The 23,156-nt window shown below is 37.0% G+C and overlaps 1 protein-coding gene across 7 annotated transcripts in view; it reads right to left on the bottom strand.

Moving 5' to 3' along the window:
- The window catches only part of shank3a (SH3 and multiple ankyrin repeat domains 3a), a 159,601-nt gene extending 149,829 nt beyond the window's left edge, over positions 1–9,772 (bottom strand). For all 7 annotated transcript variants that reach the window (XR_004775894.1, XR_004775895.1, XM_027015131.2 and 4 more), the window contains exon 1: positions 9,452–9,772. Coding sequence is in view for 5 of the 7 variants with exons in the window: in XM_027015131.2 (XP_026870932.2) it covers positions 9,452–9,772 (321 nt within the window). In the remaining 2 variants the exon portion in view is untranslated. The remainder of the gene's footprint in view (positions 1–9,451) is intronic.
- Positions 9,773–23,156: the final 13,384 nt, after the last annotated feature.

Below are 23,156 nucleotides of genomic sequence, written 5' to 3'. Positions count from 1 at the left end.
GGTCAAGAGAGCCTGGGAACATGGGAAGTGGATCAGTGGCAGCTGGGAATTCCGGCAGTGGGGATGGAGATTGATGGGAGTAAATCCTGGTTCTGTAGAGGCACTCCTGCCAAAAGTGTAATAGGTGTATAGCTGGAGCATGTTCCTGCAGTGCAATGGAGTTTATTTTTCCCGGGGAAGGCCGCGGTTGACATACCCCAACGACAAGTCCATTACTCAGGTATGCTCATTCGCTGTGTCCTTGTAGTTTGGTTGGGTGTTCTGTAACAAATAGTGAGCCTAGGCAGGACACAAACACGTAAGTAAACATGCTTTATTTGAAAATTTATCCAGAGCTCCATCACCCCAAAGGACAAATACATAATAATGCAGGAAAACAAAGAAAACAAAACTGTAAATTTACACTGACATAGGAACAAGAAAAGCAGGAATCTTTCACAACAGAAAAACCTTTAAACACACACACACACACACACACACACACACACATACACACACACGTGTGACAGTAAAGGAGAGGACAAAGTATGAGTGTGAGCAAAAGAAGGCATGATGGAGGAATCTCTAAAGAAAGAGCAACTTACTTCCTGCATTTCAGCTACAAATGAAGATCCTTCGTGTTCTACTGCCAAGTCTAGACCACCTGTCAACCACCATAACTGTTAGTGTCAGTCAAAATATGCTTACTTTTACTCACATGAAAACATGAAGGTATCACACTAAAACTGTGTTTTGTAGACACAGGATCAAATTAAATTCACTTTCTAATACACTCAATACTGATAGCTATTTAGTTGGTATCAGAAACAGCTGCTTTTGGTTAAGTGGTCAAGTAAAATCAGACAGAGTACTTGGTTTCCTTTAATCATTCAATAGCCTGTCATGGCTTGCTGAACCTTCGAAAACAATAACATATCACATAACAGAGTAAATAGTGTATAAAATGTGATCTTACTAAGAGAGATCATATTCATAAGAAAAGGCACCAGACATATTCTTATAAATTCATAACTTTTTATGTGAGTTCATATTCATGCACATTTATGTTAACTTGCAATCAGAAATCATGTTGGGTGTAGAAGGCTGACATGATTATGGTTTCATTTTTGGATGGATAATACATCCTCTGTAAAACTAAAGCTATAATTATGTGTATGTGGCAGTATTTTGTAAACTCAAAATATAACCATAATGCACTGTAGTACTGTCTTTACTGATAACAACATTCTCCTTATTCAGACATCACTGACAACTTAGGTTAAAGTGCCAAGAGTGAAAGAATCTGAGAAAAATCACTATATGAACCATTAATTGAGCTTAGCCATGTCATAAGCTGTGAAGCCATGTCAGGGACCCATCACGGAAAATATAACGTGGAGTAGAAGTGTGAGCAGAAAATAGTAGGCCTCAAATTATAGCACTTTACTAAAGAAGCAAAAAACATCTCTAAAATAACCTAAATCAGGTAGGTAAACGGCACCATTTGCAACCAGTTCTTTCTTTTTCAACAGGTTTTGGTATTGTCAAAAGACACACACACACACACACACACACACATAAACACAAGCTTACTCTTTTTACAAACTGCATAAGCAAAAAATTATTCATTTACTGCACTCAAAATAACTTGGAATGAGAGAGAGAGAGAGAGAGAGAGAGAGTGTGTGTGTGTGTGTGTGTGTGTGTGTGTGTGTGTGTGTGTGTGTGTTAGGGTGTGAATTGTTAAGTGGGCTTCAAGTCCCATTGGCTGCTAGACAGTAAGAACACAGTAAGAGCACAAATGTTGCATCTGTAATAGAAGAGAGGAACAAAGGGACAGGACATGCAAAAACACAAATGACAAGAGGAATATAACCAAACATGAGTTTGATTATTGTTTCATTTTTTGATGGATAACACATCCTCTGTAAGGCTAAAGCCATAATTATGTGTGTGTGGCAGCCTAAATTAAACTCAAATAACCCTGAAGAAGCTTTAGAAAAGAACTCTGCTACTTCTCTATTGTTGAATGTGCACCAGTAAATTAGTATGGAGTTTAAATGACCTTTCTGAATAACCTCTTACTATGATACCAGTGTGTATATTCCAAAGGAATAACTTCTGTGAGTACAATAGATAATTCAGTCAGTTCAAACTATTCAAATGGTTAACCAAAAATCAAATTTAAACAGATTTTCCACGTGTCCAAATTTGACTTCTTGAGATTTTACTTTGGATCTATGTAGATATCTAATGACAGTTTTGGCCAAAACATTTACATCAGAAAGTTTATGTAAAACATTCATTTTAAAGAGACAGGAGCTGCTATAGCTGTAAGGAGTAATACAGGGAAACCTCTGCTAGTAAACTAAACTGCAATGCAATTGCTGCACACACACACACACACACACACACACACACACACACACACACACACACACACACACACACACACATCAGATGGGAGTTGCACAGATGGCCTACACTTGGGTGTGCTCATGTCAATTGCATCTAGACATGATTGGTTATAGTGTTTGATAGATGGATAGATTGATGGATAGATAGAGTATGTGCACATTTTGTTATGCATATTTTGTACTTATATAGATTGTAGACTTGACAAACATAGAAAGCAAAAAAAAAAAAAAAAGACCTGATAAGACCTGACGTAAAGAGAGGAAGAAAAGTGTGAGAGAGAGAGATAAAGAGTGTGAAGTGGCTAGATGGTGATCAAGCTGGATGGCTCAGCAAACATGTTCATGCAGGCTGATGTTGAATGAGCTAAAAATAGCATCAGGCGAACGTGAGACGCCTCCAAAAACCGCATCTCCGTCACCACGGTGATGGATGGCATCCTCCCTTCCAACCAAACACACATACCAGAAGAGGGGGCAAGATGACTGCAGAACAACAGAATTCACAAGAGATTAAAAGGAGAGAAGTAAAAACTAAGGATACACTTTATTTTGGTTGTGCCTATAGAGTATCTGCAGATGCGGAAAATGTCAAACTATTTATTGAAACTCAAGTGATTCTCAACATGGTAATGGCTAGAGTTAGGTTTTGAGAAATAGGTTTAGGCATTGGGTTGAAGTCAAGACTAGATCTGGAGTTAGGTTTAGGTTTACGCTTAGAATCTGTTATATTTCATTTAGATTTCACTGGCATTTTAATTGATATTCAGTTGAAAGTTAAAGATACTCTAATTATCTACAAAGCATCTAAGGGCATCCTGGAGCAAACTGTTATCAAAGCAGGTGAGAGCAGGAAAAATTGAGGGAATAAAAAAAGAAGCTAATTTATAAGGTCTTATTATCAACATCACTACAGAGTTTCTGTCATGGAAAAATAAACCTATCAACATTAGACTTTTTCATCACACCATGAAAAGAGAGGGAGAAAAGAGAGACAGAGAGCACACCAAACAGTAGGCATATGAAAATAGAATTGATTTCATATCATAAAAGCAAAGTGCATACATCTGCAGCAACAACCACAGAAAAACTGAGAATTTTAGAGCAGTAGATTTGTGGCTTCTGCTGTTCTACAAATATATAGGTCCTCCTCAACCTCACCACTCTAGTGCGGCGCAGCAGTCCGGCGTTAAAAGCCGTTCTGCACCCATTCTGCATTCACATATCCACCTCATATAATACAAGAAAGACTACCTGACTCAGAAGGGCATCGTAAAGACAATTTGAAATAAGTGTGGAAGTATGGCATTTTTGGTTCATTTCTAAATAACTGGGCTGCTTGGTAATAAATAACTTGCACCCAAGAGACCAGAGCCTAAACAAAAAACAAATGAAGAATTTGTCTAAGAGAAGAATTTGTCTAAGAGAAGATTCTAGCTGCGCTGATGATGTGCCAGTTCTATACAGGGGGATGATGGACTTTCATTCCAACTTAAAGTAATCTGATGACCTCTCTCTTATAAGCAGACCTAGCTGAAGTATTGTCTTGCGGAGGTGTGCACTCTTGTTGCTGATGGGCTGTAATTCCACTCTGTCAACAGTTCAGAAAAGATAATTGGCTTCTGTCGCTCAGGTGACAGGAACTACATGATTGACTGTTGTTTTTTAGCCAACTATTTGGCTTAAACTGATTCTTTTATTGTTAGTTAATGCACAAGCAAGCTAAAAAAGCTAAGGAATTGATTCTAAATATGGGATCTGTCACTACTGCTGTTGTTGCCTCAAGCTAAGAAGTAAAGAAGTGAATCCCCTCCATTAAAGCGAGGTTGGAAATTCAGTAAGAATCAAATTGACATAGACATCAAATATTTATTACACTGGGAAAATTGAAAATATAATGTATTACGCTAAATTTTTTATTTATTTTTTTTCAGTCATGAACAAAATCCATTCTATGAATCAAAATAATTGTTTATGTCAAGGACCTCATAAAGAACAGAATACACCAGCATGACATTGAAGGGTTTAATACAAGATGCTAACCATTAATATGTCTAAAGAATAGAAAGAGCTAGTTACAACTTGCTAAAAAAGCACATAATAAAGCCTGTAGGGTCCAAAGTAAAAAAAAAAAGCTCATGGACAGATGGGAAGAAAGTTAATGCAGAGAGAGAGAGAGAGAGAGAGAGAGAGAGAGAGAGAGAGAGAAAGCATTTCACCTTGAAGCAGAACAACAGGTCTCATGCAACAATTTTTCTTATTTTTATCTTAAATGTTTCATGAAATTAGTTTGTATGACTGTGCCACATCAGATCGTGCTAACGCTTATCAATTCGCCATATAGTTGTAAATGACCCACAAAAACTCTTTTGTTCATACAAGAGTGCACTACTGAAAGGCAAATAGAGCAACTTTACTCCTGTCAGAGATCTGCAAAAAAAAATCCACTAGCAGTGGAATTATCTTCTGCTAAAGCGAAAACATTGGAAACAAAAATCACTTGTTTTATGTGTGCTGTCACATAAGGTCAAATAATGTCACAAAAATGAAGAAGTATTGTTTGATGAAATGACAAACAATTGCCAAAGAAAGTCAGAACATGATTAAAACAGAAGGAGTGATAGGAAGAGAATACGTGTTACAATAGATTATTCACTCATGTAGTCATATAAGTCATTTAAGGACAAATTTTCCAACAATTTCTTGGCTGGAATATACTGACAAAAAAACAATATATTGTTTATTTATTTATTTTTATTTAAGTCAAGATGTATAATGTTTTGGTATCATAGTTAGCAAATATTTCACTTACTGGAAATAAGACTAAAGGCAATAAGAGACTTGCATTACAGGCCTGGAACATTACCTGGGAAGAACAGAAGTAATGTTTATTGCAGACTTTAGGAAGTCCTCCACCAAGTACTAAACATAACAAGGCTACAGCAGTGTGCAAATGGTTTAAGACACCCAAGATTCTGTTATCATGACACTATTTGTTTATTTTGCATTTAAAACACTATTTTACAACTAATTAAGCATTAATGCAATTAAACATAAAACTATAAAAAGTAAAGAATGTTTTAGCATTTTCCAAAAAGTACAAAAAGTTATTGATAAAATAAACACCTTCTCCTTGTTATCTACAAAAAACCAATAGGAACACTACAGACTGGGTAGAACAGAACATCAACCTTTACACAGCTTAAGGTATGTGAGATTAAACAGGAAAAGAACAAAGCATTTAATAAATAAATATGTATAGATCTCATCAATAGCGCTAAACATAAATGTCTTGAGTGGACTAATGGAGGGATCAGATTAAACAATATTTTTGTCTTTAATATATCTTATATTATTTTTGTCTTTAAAATATCTTATATTAGTGGTTACTATGTCAGAATAGGAAATGATAGGCTCCTAAAAATTGTCATGAGAAGGGCAACACGACATGTTTGACGCAGACCAAATATCGTACATATCTTTATATGAATTCATAGGTCATCAGGGAGGAAGGTCAAACATTGTCAGTCATGGCTATCAAGGAACATGTCACAGGAGTTGTCAAACTATGCAGGAAAATACAATACATTCTGACATGCTAAACTTTGTTAGGGTATTGTGGGGTTTCCTAAATGCCACATTCATGTCACCCTATAAGGCCCATTCCTAATTCCTATTGCTCTTATTTGGGCACAATGCTAGAAATCTATGGGCTATGACAAAATCATTTCAACACTGGGTAAAATTAATTTATTTCAATCCCAACATGAGTGTTTTGGATTGTATTTTATGTTAATTTGTTCGATTGGTTCTCTGATGTGGGGGATTGCATATAAAAAGCGATATGTTTCCATGTGTTTCCATGGTTTACCTGATATATACTTTGAAAGGCTTTCAAATTATATAACATGTTATGCACTTAATTTTGCAGCCATTGTTTATTTTCAAATCTACAGTAATGGGGAGCAAAGCCAAAACACAAGAAATGCATTTTATAACTTAAGTCTACTCCTCATTTTTAACCACAGTTACTTCACAATAACTACCATCACAGTCCCATTCAAACTCATCAAAATTATCATGTTAATTATCATGTAGACATGCTTTCCATGCAGTATTCATAATAGTATTCATTCAATTATCCATTAACTTCTCAGTAGAAAACTACCTTCCACATAAATCTTCATAGAAAGAGGACTGCTCCTTAACAATCCTATATTTTCTTACACAGTGCAAAAGTTTTCATATTATTCATGAACTCTACTTCTCAGCAGTATGCAGTGTGTTTGCAGAAGCATACTGTAAAAGTGCATTAGGGAATATAGCTTTGTTCATGGCAAGAGAGTCTTACCAGAAACCTTAAGTGAGGTGTCTTATTCAATTACTAATTTCTCCATTTTTTGGTGGTCCTCTAGTAAATTCCACTAAATTACTTTTACTAAATTACTGTCCAGAAGATAAATAGATAAATAGATCAACAAATAGCTTTATAACGTTATTGCTCCCAATGGAAAATGCATTGGTTATAACAGCAGAAGTTGAGCAAGTATTTAAGAAAAAAAATGTGTGTATGTATGTATGTATGTATATGTATATATATATATATATATATATATATAGATAGATAGATAGATAGATAGATAGATAGATAGATAGATAGATAGATAGATAGATAGATAGATAGATAGATAGATAGATAGATAGCATGGAGCAAAACGTAAATATTATTAAGGGTTAACACATGTTATCCTGGTTATTATGGTTATTGGAGAAAATGCAACAAAATCTTGTTTAGAGTAAGAAGTATAATGAAGGATTTTTGAAAAACAATGAGAAACCAAGAATACATTAAAAAAGCCGTCATCAATTTCATACCTCAAGCACATCACAGTTAAAAAAGAAGAAGAAGAAAGAAAAGGAGATCACAGTCTATCAGAGGGGGTCTTGTTTGCTTCACATCCAACAAGTCAGGATGGTTTTTGCATAATATTGGGTAATATAAAGATAATATTACTTGGGTTTGGTATAGAATTTAGAATCAGTGCTTTCTGTGATAGAAAAGACTCAGGTACAGTCCAAAATCAAGATATTCAATGTAAACACTTACAAAAAGCTAGAAAAGAGATACTCTACACATCACTGCCCATTAGACTGATATATGAAACAAGCCTGAATAATAAATAACCTCAGATGAATTCTTCTGATCATAGTGGGTCTACCATTTTGGTATAATGCATGGAGTGATTGTGTCCAGATTTAGCATGTGTGCATGAACATTTGAAAGTGGCATGGCACAGAAATGTGCTTTTGAAACTGTGACATTTACAGAGTTTTTTTTTTTTCTGCTCTCATTCACCCAGTTTTATTAGCACAAGAGGCACTGGCCTCCCTAAAGGACACACTCACCAACACTCAGGCTTTCTTATTATAATGAGAGTCCTAAAACCCACTTTCATTAGAGTGTATTTTCACCAACTTGATTATTACTGTAACTAATAATAATTATGTAATTAATTCTTAATTATATTAATTATGTATCTAATCCTTTGCACTTAAGGTTTTAGGCTGATAGAAGGGCCAAATACATGCTCCCACACCCCCAAAACAACTCCCACACCTATATAAACCCTTATTATTGTATGAGGATTTGATCAGGTTCTTGTCATTTTGGTATCATTTGGATCAAGTCCATTTGGATGGCAGGATTGTTGTGAGCATTGGCAACACGCTGTTAACCACTACCACATTCGTGCAAACATACACAGCTGTAACTGAAAGGCAGCAGAGAGAGAAGTGATGGAGATGGGCCAAAGTAGAAGAATAATCACATATCATGCTCTTCTGCTTCTTATGTTTGTGCTCTCTCTCTTTTCACTAACCACACACATACAAACACACATACATTTTTCCATGGCAGCTTAATGAACAAAGTGAAACAAATATGCCAGTGGATCAAGCAGGGAAAATTACAGCATACTTTCTTCAGGACAAAAACCAACTAGATCAGGACTGCAACCATTATTCCCAAGGCTCAATCAAACCACCTCACTGCAGCTAGCAAAATCCAAACCACACATGGCATATGAGTGCAAGCCTGTATAAAACTTGGACAGCATCCACTTAGTTCCACAACAATATAACAAAAGAGCTACCAAAAAGCTAATTACAAGTAAATGTGAAGGAGACTCTCTGTAGTTATATTTATTAAATATGGATATGGATATCATTTTGATATTGCCATGCATGCCAGAAAGACGAACAGACAAAAACACAAACAGCCACACAAACACATGCACTTTTACACATACACACACACACACACACACACACACACACACACACACACACACACCAATTCACCTTGCACCAAAAGCTCTGCATGGATGTTCTCCACTGCCAGCAGATCAGACACCAGCAGACCAGATCTACTCAATCCCATATCAATCCCTACTGTACTTAGAATTAATTAAGCCTCTACCTACACAAGAGGACCTGTCTGCAACAAATGAATGGGTAAGTAACTGCACTTCTGCAAGCTTCCCTTCTCTCTCTCTCTCTCTCTCTCTCTCTCTCTCTTTCTTTCACTTCCTTTCTCTCATTCCCTCTTTCTGTCTCTGCACCTTATCCATCTCAACCACATGTGTGTGTGTGTGTGTGTGTGTGTGTGTGTGTGTGTGTGTGTGTGTGTGCTGAATAGACCCCAGAGACACAGTACACTACAGAGTAACACTTGTCAAGTTTGACAGCTCAGGAGGGGGGAAAAAATAACTGTGTAAGAATTATGCCGGTCTTGACAATAAATGCTCCTACAGTTCTCACGTTTCCCTTCTTTCAGTCTTTCAGTTGCCAAAGTCAGCTGCATTTAAACTAATAAAGAGGTCTTATTATATTTATTCAGACAAGAAAAAGAGAGACAGACAGAGAGAAAGAGAAAAAATAGGGGAAATACACAAGCATGTCGGCCGGCAGCTGAGACAGAACGGGACAGAAAGAAAAAAATGACCGAGCAAAAGAGTGAAAGGGAGAGAGAGAGAGTTTGTAGAGATGACAGAACTCACCGTTTGCTGCAGGTCAGGGATGCCTATGCGGACGACCAGAGTGTTGCCCTGGGGTTCCTCCATGGGGTTGGCCGGCGCTCGGCAACCGTCTCCGCGGGAACTGTGGGAGCTGTCCCCCTGGCTGCCGCGGAGGAGGCGGTGCGGCTGTGGCTGTGGCAGCGCGGGGCGAGAGTGGATGAGGAGAGGGAGCGAGAGGGGGAGCTCAAGGGGGAGCACGAGGGGGAGGAGGGTGGACGCAGGCTGGGACTGGAGCGGCAGCGGCTGGGGAGCCTCTCTGGGTGCGGGGGGCTCATGGTTACCGGCGTCCCCACTCACAGGCATGCTCCGTGTGTGTGGCGCTCCAACCGCATAGCCCGCGCACACACATGTACACACTCGTACTCACCGTGCTGCTCTTCACGCACGCATACACATACAGAAGAAGGGAGGGATTGGGGGGGGGGGGGGGGGCATGAGAGGGAATTATAGAGGAAAGAGAGAAACAGCAATGGAGAGAGATAGAGAGAAAAGAGGTTAGATGTCTGCTGTGATAAGGTTTAACAAATGAAGGAAAACTGCAAGTTGTGAGGAAAGATAATACAACATGACAATACAGAACAATGAGCATTCAGGGATGCAGTAACGCAGAACATTTTGGCTTTCTGCTAGGCATTGCTTCATGGTTATTTACTGTACAGGACACGAAATGATGAGTGAAAAACAGCCGAAATGCTGCATATAGCACTGACATGGAGGAGAAAACAAATGAATACAAAATTCAACTGCTAAAAAAATTATTGATATCATATTAATATTATTTTCAGAGTTTATGCTCAAAAACATTAACTATCAGTACCACAAATGTGTGTGTTTGTGTACAAGAGATATTAAGTGAATCAATGTTTTATCTACTTTGACCATATTCTATATTCTACATCACCTGACAAGAATCAAGCCACAATAATTCACAGGTATTAGTACCACACACACACACACACACACACACACACACACACACACACACACACACATACACACACACACACTGCTTACAGATAAAACAAACAAACAAACAAAACAAACAAACAAAAAACATAAAAGTGGCTGGTGCTTAGAGTAAACACTACCCAGTACATCAGAAGATAACCCTCAGTGCTCACATTCACATAAACTGCATGAGCATTTGAGTAAAACTGAAGTGGACCACTGTGGCTACTGACCAGATTGGCCCTGGCCCATTGGTGTGATCAACACAATGTTATGTTCCTCACTCTAGGCTGGCTCGATAGGAATACCCCCAGGCACTCACCTCTGTGCCCTTGTGTATCTCTCTGTTGGGCAAAATCAGTTTCCTCATCTCACCCTCCATTGCTTCACTCCATTGAGTGGTCACTCCAGCCATCTCTCGCTTTCATTACCTTTCTCCCTCAGCCTAATTCACTTTCTTTTCCACTTTCTATCTTTGTGTACTATCACTATAATGGTGATCTCTCCCTCTCTCCTTCTCTTTTGGTCTCCCTCTTTCTCTGTCTTTCTCTCACTGTGGGTCTCACTCTGTGTGTCTCACTCTCTCTTTTACCCTCATTTACATGAGCTTATTATTCCTTAAACTGTCATTTCAGGCCAATTCAAACGCAAAACCCTCACACAGCTTGTCTCTCTGTGGTGTAGTCTGGTCTCTCTGGGAGGTTAAATGGCAGAGCAGACAGGCAGCAGATGGAAAAACAGAGCAGAGTTTAAACTGCTGTTCAGAGAAAGGCTAATGTGCTCCTTTATCACTGTTACTACTATTTACTCAGAAAGACAGAGCGCAAAAAACAGTGTGCCCACACAACAGGCTGGGTTCCTCTGTAAACTAGGCTGGACATCTGTTGGCTCTTTCTATTCTATATTTATTCAATTTATTTTTTAGTCTTTGTCTTATTTCTTAATCAAACTTGAAAATATTTATAGAGTGCCTTGAAAAAGTACAATTTTTGACAGGATCATAAACAGAAAGACTCTTCACAAATAACATGCCACCCATATGATTTACGTTAAGTCTACTTAAAAAGTTAATTTACTCAAAAAGACAACACAAGAAATCTCTACAAAGACACAGAAGCGAGCACCTCAGTTTCATGTATGCCAGCATGCTTTATCTTCATCCAGAAAGGTCTGTGTCCAAACATTTACTATTCAGATAAAAGACTAAGACAGAGGCACAAAAGTGATGTAGACTGATGGCACCTAACCCAACACAGCTGCTAACAGAGGCCCACCTCAGCCATCTGCTCACAGCACTGCACTACAAGAGACTGTATATCAACATTCACAGCAGTGCAAAATCCTGCATGGGAACCATAAAGCATAACTAGTTACATTTATAGAACAACACTACAAAGTCAATATAGGGATTAAGACAAAGCATTCTAACGACATCAGGATGTTAACTAATACTTACAGTTGTTCATTGTCTGAGGAACAGAAGCTATGCATCAGACTAAGCATTACTAATCTTTGTCTAATGCACAATTAGCATAATGTGTAATGAAACCTTGTCTCAGACAAATCTAGTGATCCCAGAAAAAAGAAGAGTAGATTATGTGGAAGCTTTCTCTTCTGATATTGGAACATCTCCAGCCATATGAGATACATATTTCAGCTCCCTTACATCATACGCTTGTGACTGAGCTAGCCTGCATACAAACGCACATACACACGCACGTAAGTGGGCGCGCGCACACACACACACACACACACACACACACACACACACACACACACACACACACATAAAATGCATATGCACGCACCCAACTAACTTCCAACAGTGAGTCTTTTCTGTATAAGTGTGTGATAAACTAACTGGATGCAGGATGTGTACTGTGTGTAAAGCAGTGGATGAATCTAGGCTTTGATGTCTGTATGAGTGAGGTTTTGCCTTTCTAAACCACACCCCCTACTACGGAGCAGCATCAGAATTCCCTATCATACTACAGTATACCAGGAGCATGTAGTAGAATCCAAAACCATCTCTCTGTCTCCTTTGGAGTGCTTTTCCTCTCCTCTTTTCGCTCTGTCAAGCAAAGTGAATTATTCATGTTTCCACACTACACTTTTGCCTTGCATATGAACTGGCCAATGTATGCGCATTTTTAAAGTGACGGTTATTTCAGAACCCACCACCATGCATGAACAATATTAAGGCTGAAATATACGTCCCTGTTTCCATCCCAGTTGAGGCAGCGCCCACCTGGACCAGAGAATCTTCCAAACCAATCTCTGAGACTGACACGTTATACATCGTCCTTCAGCTGTTGCACACACCAGACCTACACCCCACACACACCATCAAGTGTTTACCTCCTACCGACTGCCCACTGCAATTACCATTAATGTTTCACAAAGAGCTGCAATCAGCTTTACAGAACACCACCAGTACATAAATATTTCAAATTATTTTAAATTAAATAATCAAATTGGGAAAATACATGATTTATTAAAACTTGTGGGCAGTGGCCAGTTTGTAAAAATCTTGCAAACTGCATTATAATCACTGAAAGGGTAAGAGATACTATGCAAATAAACTGTATACTATTAAACTTAGCTAAGCAGAAAGTGTTTGCAGCTTGTTTGCCTACAGAAGCACATTCATTTCACATAGCACCTCATTAGGTCAGTTTATAGATGCTATTAATCAGTTCACTACCATCTGATTATCACTCAAAATATTGAGCATACTGAAGATATAGGTAAGATACTTTGCAACAGGCTAACCGACAAATTTTGCAACTAACTTGTGTTTACTTTTATTCATTCATTTATTTATTTATTTTAATCAGAGAGAAAGGTTTTTCACTTTAGGGAAATGCATTGGTTGTTGTTTGTTCAAACAATAAATTGAAAGAGCATAAGGCATATGCAGAAATCTACGCTGCCTGGAGTGCACTCTGCACAGGTGGCTGGTGTTCTTGTTCACATAAACCCTAATAGAAGAAGCACTAAACCTTTCAAACTAAACTTAATCAATATGCCTTATATAAAAATAAAGATTCAATCTAAAAGAAATGTAACTGAAATAACATTCTGTGGTCAAAGCTATGCATAGACGTATACCCTGGGAAAATCGAATCTGTTTGTATGTTTTGAAGAGATCTTGAATGTGAGATCAGGTCTCCAGGGGCATTAATGTCTCTGCCATACATGCTTTACACTTTAAAATAATAAACGATACTAGATTTATTTAGCCCCTTTGTGTTTTAAAAGCCTTAACTATATTTATAATGTTTTATGATTTACACTAGCATTTAAATTCATACTTTTAAATAAATTGCTGGGCCTTACAAATCACACCATTAGTCAAATCTGTATTTTTCCTGATTTGATTTATCTGATGGACCTAAGCAGCTAATTATGAGGCATTTCACTGGTTGATGCAGGTGTGTATGAGCAGGGTAAACACTGCAGTGTTGGCAATAGGGAAAACAAGGGATATGTTTTGGCAAATTTATAGACTTATTTCAGGTAACTGAATAACTAGCAAGATATTTGTAAAATGTATCTATCAGTGCTACTGGGTAGATCCTGTTCCTATAATAATCTGTATGGAGGCAGGTCCTCTGCTGTATGCTTTGTCAAATTATATATTTGATGTTTCTGTTCTGTTTGACTGTTGCTGCTAGTGGTTCTATAACCTCCCAGCAACAATGGAAACATTGGCATTGTCTGGGATGAAGTTGTCTCTCTCTGTTAGCCAGCCCTCAGGTATAGCGTAAAATCAGCCCAGCTCCACTCTCATTTACTGCATCATCACCACTTCCATCCCACAGAACTTCCCCTAAGAAGCATCAAGGACCTCAATATTGATATGTTTTGCACAATTCACCTGTGTCACCAACAGAAAGTATCATATTTGCGAGATGACACATGGTATTAAAATGGGTAAAACTGGTGTGCTGGTAACTTATGTTTTACATCTCATTTTGTTCTGGGAGGTGGCTAACAGTTCATCAGCTGTAACATGATCAAGTCAAGAGGGTGAAAAAATGCCAGACATCTATGTTTACCTGTCTTTGCAGCTACTGTTGCCACTCCTGCTGCTCCCCTCCACTGCTGTTTTGACAATGACAGTTCTAACTGCATGAGAATAGGCAAAAAGACACACAAAATCCAATCTGCCTATTCTCATTCAAGTCACATGGCCACAAATCGGATATGAATCTGATCTAGGACCACATACCAAAATTACTCAAATATGATTTGAAAAGTTTGGATTTGTGTGTCTACACATTCCTGAAAAAAATCAGATTAGAGTCACTTCAAATTGATAATGTGAACGTAGACAAAAATTGTCTAAGATCAGCTGCATGATTACAGTACAGTAATATGTAACTCATAGTATTGAAATGGCTCTAGTTAAAGTAATTAATGGCATTTGTTTAAATACAGACTCTGGTAAGGTATCAGTTTTACTACCGCTCTGTCTCAGTGTAGCTTTTTATACCATTTACCATAAAATTCTTATAGATAGACTAGAGAAGTGAGTTGGACTCTCAAGGGCAGCCCTAAAATGGTTCAGTTCATACCTATAAGGCAGAAATTACTTTGTCAAAAGATAAAATAATGTTTCTGAAAGAGTGCCAATGACCTGTGGTGGTCCCCAAAGTTTGATTCTTGGGCCATTCTTATTTAACTTATACGTGACTCCTCTTGGCCACATCTTCCAAGATCATCCCACAGCTATGCAGACAACATAACATCTATGCAGACAACATAACAACCTCTCCACAAACAACTATGGTCCCATCAACTCACTTTGTAAGTGCCTTGAGTACATCACCAACCGGATGGGCCAAAACATTCTGCAGTTGTAGTAGAGTTAGCCTGTAACCTTGGTGTACTAGTAGACACTGCTCATTTGGTAATAACACTCAAATTAGTTACTAAATCAGAATTTTATCACCTTAAGAACATCAACAAGATCAGAGATTTCCTGGCAAAGCCAGACATAGAGAAACCCATTGCTTTTATTTCTAGCAGGGCTGATTATTGTAATTATCTTCTAATGGGACTCCCAGAAAAGACAATCAAACAGCTTCAGTTGATTCAATATGCAGCTGAGAGAGTTCTCACTAGGAGCAAAAGGAAATGCAAATCCTTACACCAGCTTCCAGGTAAATACTTACACTGGCTACAAAGTTGGCATTAAAGTATTACATACAAGTTGTTCACAAGTTGCTTAATGGTGTAAGACCAGCATATCACTCTGATATGCTGCAGTGCTATGAACTGGGCAAAGCTCTCAGATTGTTATGAACTAGTCAGTTAGTACTGCCCAAGGTAAAGTCTAAGCATGAAGTGTTCAACTATTATGCCAGTTGTCTGAGAATATTAGAAGAGCTGCAACACTAGAAGTTTTTAAATCCAAACTAAATACATTATTATTTGTCCAGGATTTCAGCTCAGTTTAACTCTTAACACTGCACTTTTAACTTTCTGCACTAAAATGCACTTTTATTTATTTTCATTCTTAATGTATTGTCTTTATTCCCATCATTGACCTCAACACTTAATATTTTTAATTTGATTTTATGCACTTTATATCTTGTATTAATCATTTATTTTGATTAATTTTTTACATTTTATTTCCTTAAATTAACTTTAGTTCTTTTCCTCTTTTAATGTATTTTTAATATTTCTTTAATTTGTTGTCCTTTCAAATCAACTATAACTTTATTTTTATATTTTGTAAGTTTTCTTTTCTTTCTTTTTTTTTTTTTGGTCAAAACCTTCCCAAGGTGATAGACCTCAGGATGTAATGAGCTTTATTATTCTTATATATATGGAAAGTACTTTGGATTGCCACTGTGTATGAAAAGTATTTTACAAATAACTACAAATTACAAATAAAGAAGGAGACAGGGGGCATCCTTGTCTGGTCCCTTTGTGTAGTGTAAAACTCTGGGAGGTGATCGAATTAGTGGTGAAGGTGTCATTATCTAATAAATAAATGATTTTCTAAAACTAAATTTCTGCAGTGTTTTGAAAAGATATTTCCATTTGACTCTGTCAAATGCTTTTTGGCATTTAAGGAGGTAATTATAGTATCTAGATTGTTTTGTTAGCCTGTGAAAATCAAATTGAATAGTCTGCACAGGTTATCAGAAGACTGCCATCCTTTAACGAATCCTGTCTGTGCTTGGTGAATAATCAATGACGTGACAGTTTTGATTCTATGGGCCAATGTTTTACTGATTTTTTGCAGATCTGTTTTAATAAATTGTATAGGGCAGTAACTGGAGGGAAGTGTTGGTCATTGATTGAGCAGTACTGAGATAAGTGCTGTGTTCATATGAGGTGGAATCTTACAGTTGTGCTGTACACTTCTTTAAACATTGAGGGGATATGATATGCCAGAAATGTTTATAACTTCTGCCAGGAAGCCATCTGGACTAGGAGCTTTATTGTTTGGCATCTGTATTAAAACTGTAACAGGGTGACTCACCCCAACTCAGATTCAAACACCAGTTTCCCCATATAGGAGACCAGTATAAACTGAGTTGGAAAGGTTTGAACCACCAATCTTGTGGGTGCCTCACCAGCACATTACCAGCACAAGAAAGCACAATCAAAATCCCTAAAGCTGTCAGGGGAAAGCAGGCTGACATGTTCAAAAAGGGAGACAAAAAGGAAAACTAAAACTGCTCAAAAACTGGCTTTCCCAACCAGATTGAAGGTTGAAGGCTAAAGAAACACAAAGTGAGATAAGGGAAAGCCAAAAGAATCACAAGGAGTTGGAAAACTCTGGCATACAGTAGAGGCAATTCAAGGGGGAAAGGTGTATCTCAAAGTTGTAGAAGCTTGAGGGGTGAGAGAAAAACAAAACCCAAGAGACAGTAGAACCCATTCTTGTAGTAATTTCCCAATAATATAATAAACCCAAAAGTGTGAAAGAATTTCCACTTACTCAGTCAAAAATGTAATAAATCCCAATAATGTAAAATTGCCAAATAATTAATAAATTGTGTTAACCGTTATTGTCATAACAATGATTTACGAATAATGTAATATCCTATTACATTATTGGGAATGTACTGTTTTCATGAGTTTTTATATTCATGATATATTTTTGTTAATAATTTTATTTTGAGTGTTGTAGATTATTAATGATTTCCCAACAGAGTATCTGTAACAATCTTGAATGAATCAGAGGAAAGTTTGGATGAAATCTCAGTCAAGTTTATTACACTATTCAACAATTCAAGGGTCAAAATACCAATGATCAGACCAATACATTTAAAACTAGAATCAATAGGGGAAATGCATAAACAAGGGCAAAAAGAACAGGAATACAAGGGATATGCAATTAGGACTCAAGGTATGAACACAAGTGAGTTGGTCATGCATGTGAGCACTCGATCCTTTTAAGCGTAACTTTGTTGCAGGTGAGGTGAACAGGAACAGGTCAGGGTTATAAGTTGTGAGGATAAATCATAAACAGGGTTGTGAATAGACACAAAATCATAAACAGAAATGCACATGGAATGTTGCCATGGAAATGACTGGTATTACAATAACAGTTAAGTCATTGTACTACACTATTAGACAAATTATTACATTATTGGGTGTTATTACATTTTTGACTGAGGTAAATGTAAATGTTTATTACATTCCTGGGTGTTATTACAAAATCAGGAAATTATTATTACAATATTGGGTTCTACAAGGTCCCTATCTGAAATACCAGCCTTGTCTTTTCTCAATTACACTGAACAAAGACTGAGTACCAATGAGCTTGTGAGATTCTCTTAAGTAGGCAGGAGGACAGGTGTGGCTAATTGCCCCCGATTACCCTGGAGTCAACCTGTGCCTCCCTCTGGTGGCTGAAGGTGGCCTAAATGACAGCACAGCTCTTGGCTGAGCCATTACAAAAGCATCATAAAATAATTATTCTGTTATTAATTTGTCCAGTGTATCTGCATTTGCTAATATCAGATTAGAAAATGTCATTTAGAAAATAGTTCATGTCATTTGACTGGTATAGTTCCTTGCTTGATGCTTAAACATCCTGTGGCATGACCAAGGTCTTCTGTGCAGAATTCTTTATAGCTGGTATGATAGAGCAGCTGATTTGCCAAATGTTTCACTGATTTGTTGTTGTGGTTGAAATGTTTATATATAAGTCTTTGAATAAACTGGGATTTTTAATAAATGTTATGATCTAGTTGAAATTGTAAATGTTTTTACTCATATTATGCTTTTTTAAGTTTTTTTTTTTTTGCATATTTACCAGCAATATCTTAGATTTTTTCATTCTAAATATTTGTTTATAATGCCGTATCTTTTTTCTTATATGTTCAATATGAAATATTTTTCTCTCTCAAAACTGCTTTACCTGTCTTCCAAAGTAATGTGGGTGAGCTTTTTACTGAGTGATTTACTTAACAGTGCATGCCCATTCTCTTTTAAAGAATCAAAGGTAGCAACAACTCAATCAAAGTTAAGTGATACTAGGGCATTGTCACTGATAACAAATGTGTATATTTTACTATCTAAGATGTCATACTGTTGTGTTTCTGGATAGGAAAAAGTCTATTCTTGCATATGTTTTATGAATAGATAATTAATATGAATATTCACTTCTTAGTGAGTTATTTCATCTCCAGTCATTGACAAGAGCAAAATCAGCCATGTGCTGGTTCAGTATGTCGGTACAATGGAGGTTGTGTGACTTATTATGTGTGTTGGATCTGTCCAGCATTGAGTTGATAACTATTAAAATCATCTCCTTGGTAATGGTGTTCAGTGCTGAAAAAAAGTGGGGGTGCCTCTATTTTGGCATTTCCGTATATATATATATATATATATATATATATATATATATATATATATATATATATGAAAACATTGATATCCATATGGTTTAGTGATTGTGGACTTATGAACCAATGGTATTGTCATGGTGAATAATATTGAGACACCTCTTTGTTTTGTATTATATGTCAAGGAAAATATGTGATTGAATTGAGGTGATCAAAATTTTTCAATGTCTGATTGGGTGATGTAAGTTGTGAACATCTCCTCCATATTCCAGGCTAAAAGGAATTTACAGGCATGGGTTTACATATGATTCTGATTTTAACATGAATGTGTATGTATATACTTGCACTGTATTGCACATGTCTGAATTTGGCTTGTCATGTGACTGGGTGTGTGGTCAATGTTGAGTTTGAATGCTTATGAACAATGGTTTGAAAAGCAGACTGTATCTAATTGTGGATGTAAAATTGTTCATGTGATTGCAATGGTGGTAGTCTTCAAAGCTTTTCTGTTCATAGTATCTAAGACAGACCTACATGGGAACAGGCATGATTACAGACAAAAGCAAGACATTAAACAAAATTTGGTTTGAGAGCCTGAGAAGAGAGATAAAGATATAGAATGAGGTTCTGAAGTGCATAGAGAAATATTAATATTTCCAACTGATTTCTTAAAGGCCTTCAGCTTTGGAGAAATTTAAAGGTAAAAAAAAGAGAGCAAACAATCTAGAAGAAGCATTCAGATAGAGAGTGAGTAAACAAGACATGAGGAGTATTCTATTTTGTGGAAAAGGGAGTAAGAGAGAGATAGAGGGAGAGACAGAGAGAAAATGTCTGTGTGTGTGTGTGTGTGTGTGTGTGTGTGTGTGTGTGTGTGTGTGTGTGTGTGTGTGTGTGTGTGTGTGTGTGTGTGTCTGTGTGTCTGTCTGGTATAGAGAAAGAGAGAGAGAGACTCTTGTAATAGTTTAGACAGGTTCATTTCATGCTTAATGCTTCTTCCTTTTGGGTATCTTGCCTTTCAGAAAAACACATGGGCCTTAATGTGTAAGCCAAAGGTGGCAAGTAAACAGACACAGGTGCGAGCACACACACACACACACACACAAACACACACGCCCGCACACATACATGTTACACCAAAATACAACTACCTCAATGCAGCTGATCAAAATCTGAATCACATTTGTCATTATTTTTCATGAATTTGTAAACCCTTGGTACATTTGCTCATCACAAAACACAAATTAGATATATGCAAGATTTACAATCTTGTACTGGAACCCCAAATTATATATACAAGTGTAATTTAAATACATTTACAAGGTCTAATGTATGTTAAAAAATTAATTTTAAACAAAAACAAGAACAAATAATCTATAGGTAGTGGCCCTTGGTTGTAGGGAAGTAAAAAACAATAGTCAGTAAGTTTGATAGCTGTTGAGATGGAATTTATGAGTGGTCCTGATTTAGCCAGTGAGCTAATGTGAATGGGAGGAGCAGCAACTGTTTCAGATTGTTTTCCCCCTCCATAATGCACAAGGGGATTGGTGGATTTCAGGACAGACTGGATAAACAAATTTGACATTAAATGCATGATTTGAAGAGGATTGATGTTGATGTTAAACCCTTAGTGTCACGGGACTCTCCCCCCCATGAATCACGTGGTACAGCCTGCCGTGTGCAGGGGTGTTCACTCACGTTTGTAGCCACACCCCCGTGAAGGCACGTACCTGTATGGGGTTAAGTGTTAGTGTGTGTCTGTCTATTTAAACCCCGGTCAGTGCATGCCACACCATTGGTCATTGTTTGTTTGTTAGCGTTTGAATGTAATATCAAGTAATCATGTTTATCTAGCCTGTGTTAAATGTTTAAGTAGTTAGTGTTAAGTGTGTCTGTGTTCATCGTTAATGTTATTTGTGAGTGCCACCATCATCTTTATGTTTTTGTATCATTAAATGTTTCACTTCGTCGAGAGAGTCTGTGCGTCCTGCTCCATGCCCTTCGGCACTCGGGCATTCGTTACACATAGATGTGATTTGAATAGTTTAGAACATTTTCATTTGTTTGTTGTCTACAACACATTTACCGCCGAGGCCATTGTTGACTTATTCTTCAGGCCTATCAATAACATGGCAATAATATCACTGGTCAACAATGATTTTGCTTTCTGCAAAATATACATTATATATTATTATACATTTTTGAATTCAAATATGTATAGTATGGAAAAAAGGTACCAAGGAAAGTGGAGCTCCTCTGCTGGACACTGAAGAGGGATATAGGTAAATATAGGTAAAAGTACATCTGTACACAATTACAGCCTTATTTATGTAATATATCATTAATGTAAGATCTAATTGCCCTGATTTAATTGCCCTGTCAATTACAAACCATATGTGATAGAAAATGTCTAAAACACATTTGATTTCAGCATAATAGGTACTATAAGGACCATCTATTTTAGTTTGTGAAGCAAACTAAAGTTCAAATTTTGTTGTCCAGTGTAATTTAAAATTTAAAAAATCCAATAATAGCAATCAGAATTTGTGAACCTTTGTGTCCCACGCTTAAAATGAAGCTTTAACTGTGAAAGGTTGTAATAGATGTTACATGACATTACTACTGGCAGATATTCTAAAATCATAACCCACTGTTGGCTCAATATTATGATCTAGTTCATAATTACTTTAAATAGCTTATATTACACATGTGTAGCTGTGTTTAATCACACATGAACACAATCAGCTAAAACAACAAAATGTTTGTTTTCAGACTAAATTATAGTTTGTAGTCTAGTGCACATTGTATATATTTAAATTCAAATCCATACAAAGTATCTGGATCTATATCATCATACTTGTAGTGATGCTGAAACAAGCAAACAAACAAACAAACAAACAAATATTTTACAATTAAAAATGAAATCTTCAAATTTTCTGCTCAGAACAAATTAGCATGAGGTTGCTATTTGTCTGGTGGTAGGATTGTATCTCAGCGCAAAACTGACTGCAGCAGTGAGGCAGAAGTGTTAACTACAATGGAAAACTCATTGATATACTCTTTCTATTCAGAAGAGCAGAGGAAGACGGGAATAGAGGAAGAATAGAGGAAGATGGAGAGAAGAAGAAAAAAACAGAAACAGAGAGGGGGAAGAGAAAGAAAGAAAGAGATTCCAGCTGACTGTGTCAAAATTAATGAGACTATTATTATTGGAGATAATTTCCTCATCCAATCAGAGTATAATAGCACTCAGAGCATCCCCAAGATTCCCAGACTAATCCATATTTTCCTGGCCCAGTAGCACAGAGCCCAGTGACCTGCGCACTGCTGCTTATTACACTTGTTCACTATAGCCTAATGTGATGTGCACACTGAATCTGTATCTTCAGCATTAAACCACAACCATTTGTCAGGCTCATCTATATATAGTGTGTATGTTTGTGTAATATATGTATAATAATGAGATAATAGGCTAGTTAGTCTGGGAGTGTTCAAGAGTCAAGGCCTGTGTGTGCGTCTTTATTTTTTATGCATTTTACCCAAATCACTGTAATTGATACGAAGTTATTTTTGTCCAGATCGTACTATATTTGCCATCATAAACTACTCACATATCTGTGATCATAGGCAGTGCAACCATAAACAAACACACACACACACACATGCGCAGACAGACACACAACCACAGAACGTCAAGAGTAAAATTGGTATATGGTAAGTACTGCATATATGGTAAGTATAGAGTAAAAATCTCTGAGGATATTATAGATAAGGATATCAACAAAGCAGAAATGGAATCATCAACAAACATCCACCCTGTTCTGCTCTGCTTGCTTGTCACACACTTTTCAGGGAGCAAAATGCTACTGGATGCTGAGATAATATTTGTATTAGTAATTTTATTAATAAATGTCTAAACAAACTGT

Source organism: Electrophorus electricus, chromosome 4, assembly GCF_013358815.1.
Source record: "Electrophorus electricus isolate fEleEle1 chromosome 4, fEleEle1.pri, whole genome shotgun sequence".
In the NCBI taxonomy this organism is placed as follows: domain Eukaryota; kingdom Metazoa; phylum Chordata; class Actinopteri; order Gymnotiformes; family Gymnotidae; genus Electrophorus; species Electrophorus electricus.
Note: the sequence above shows the minus strand (reverse complement) of the source record. Positions and strands in the feature narration are given on the sequence as shown.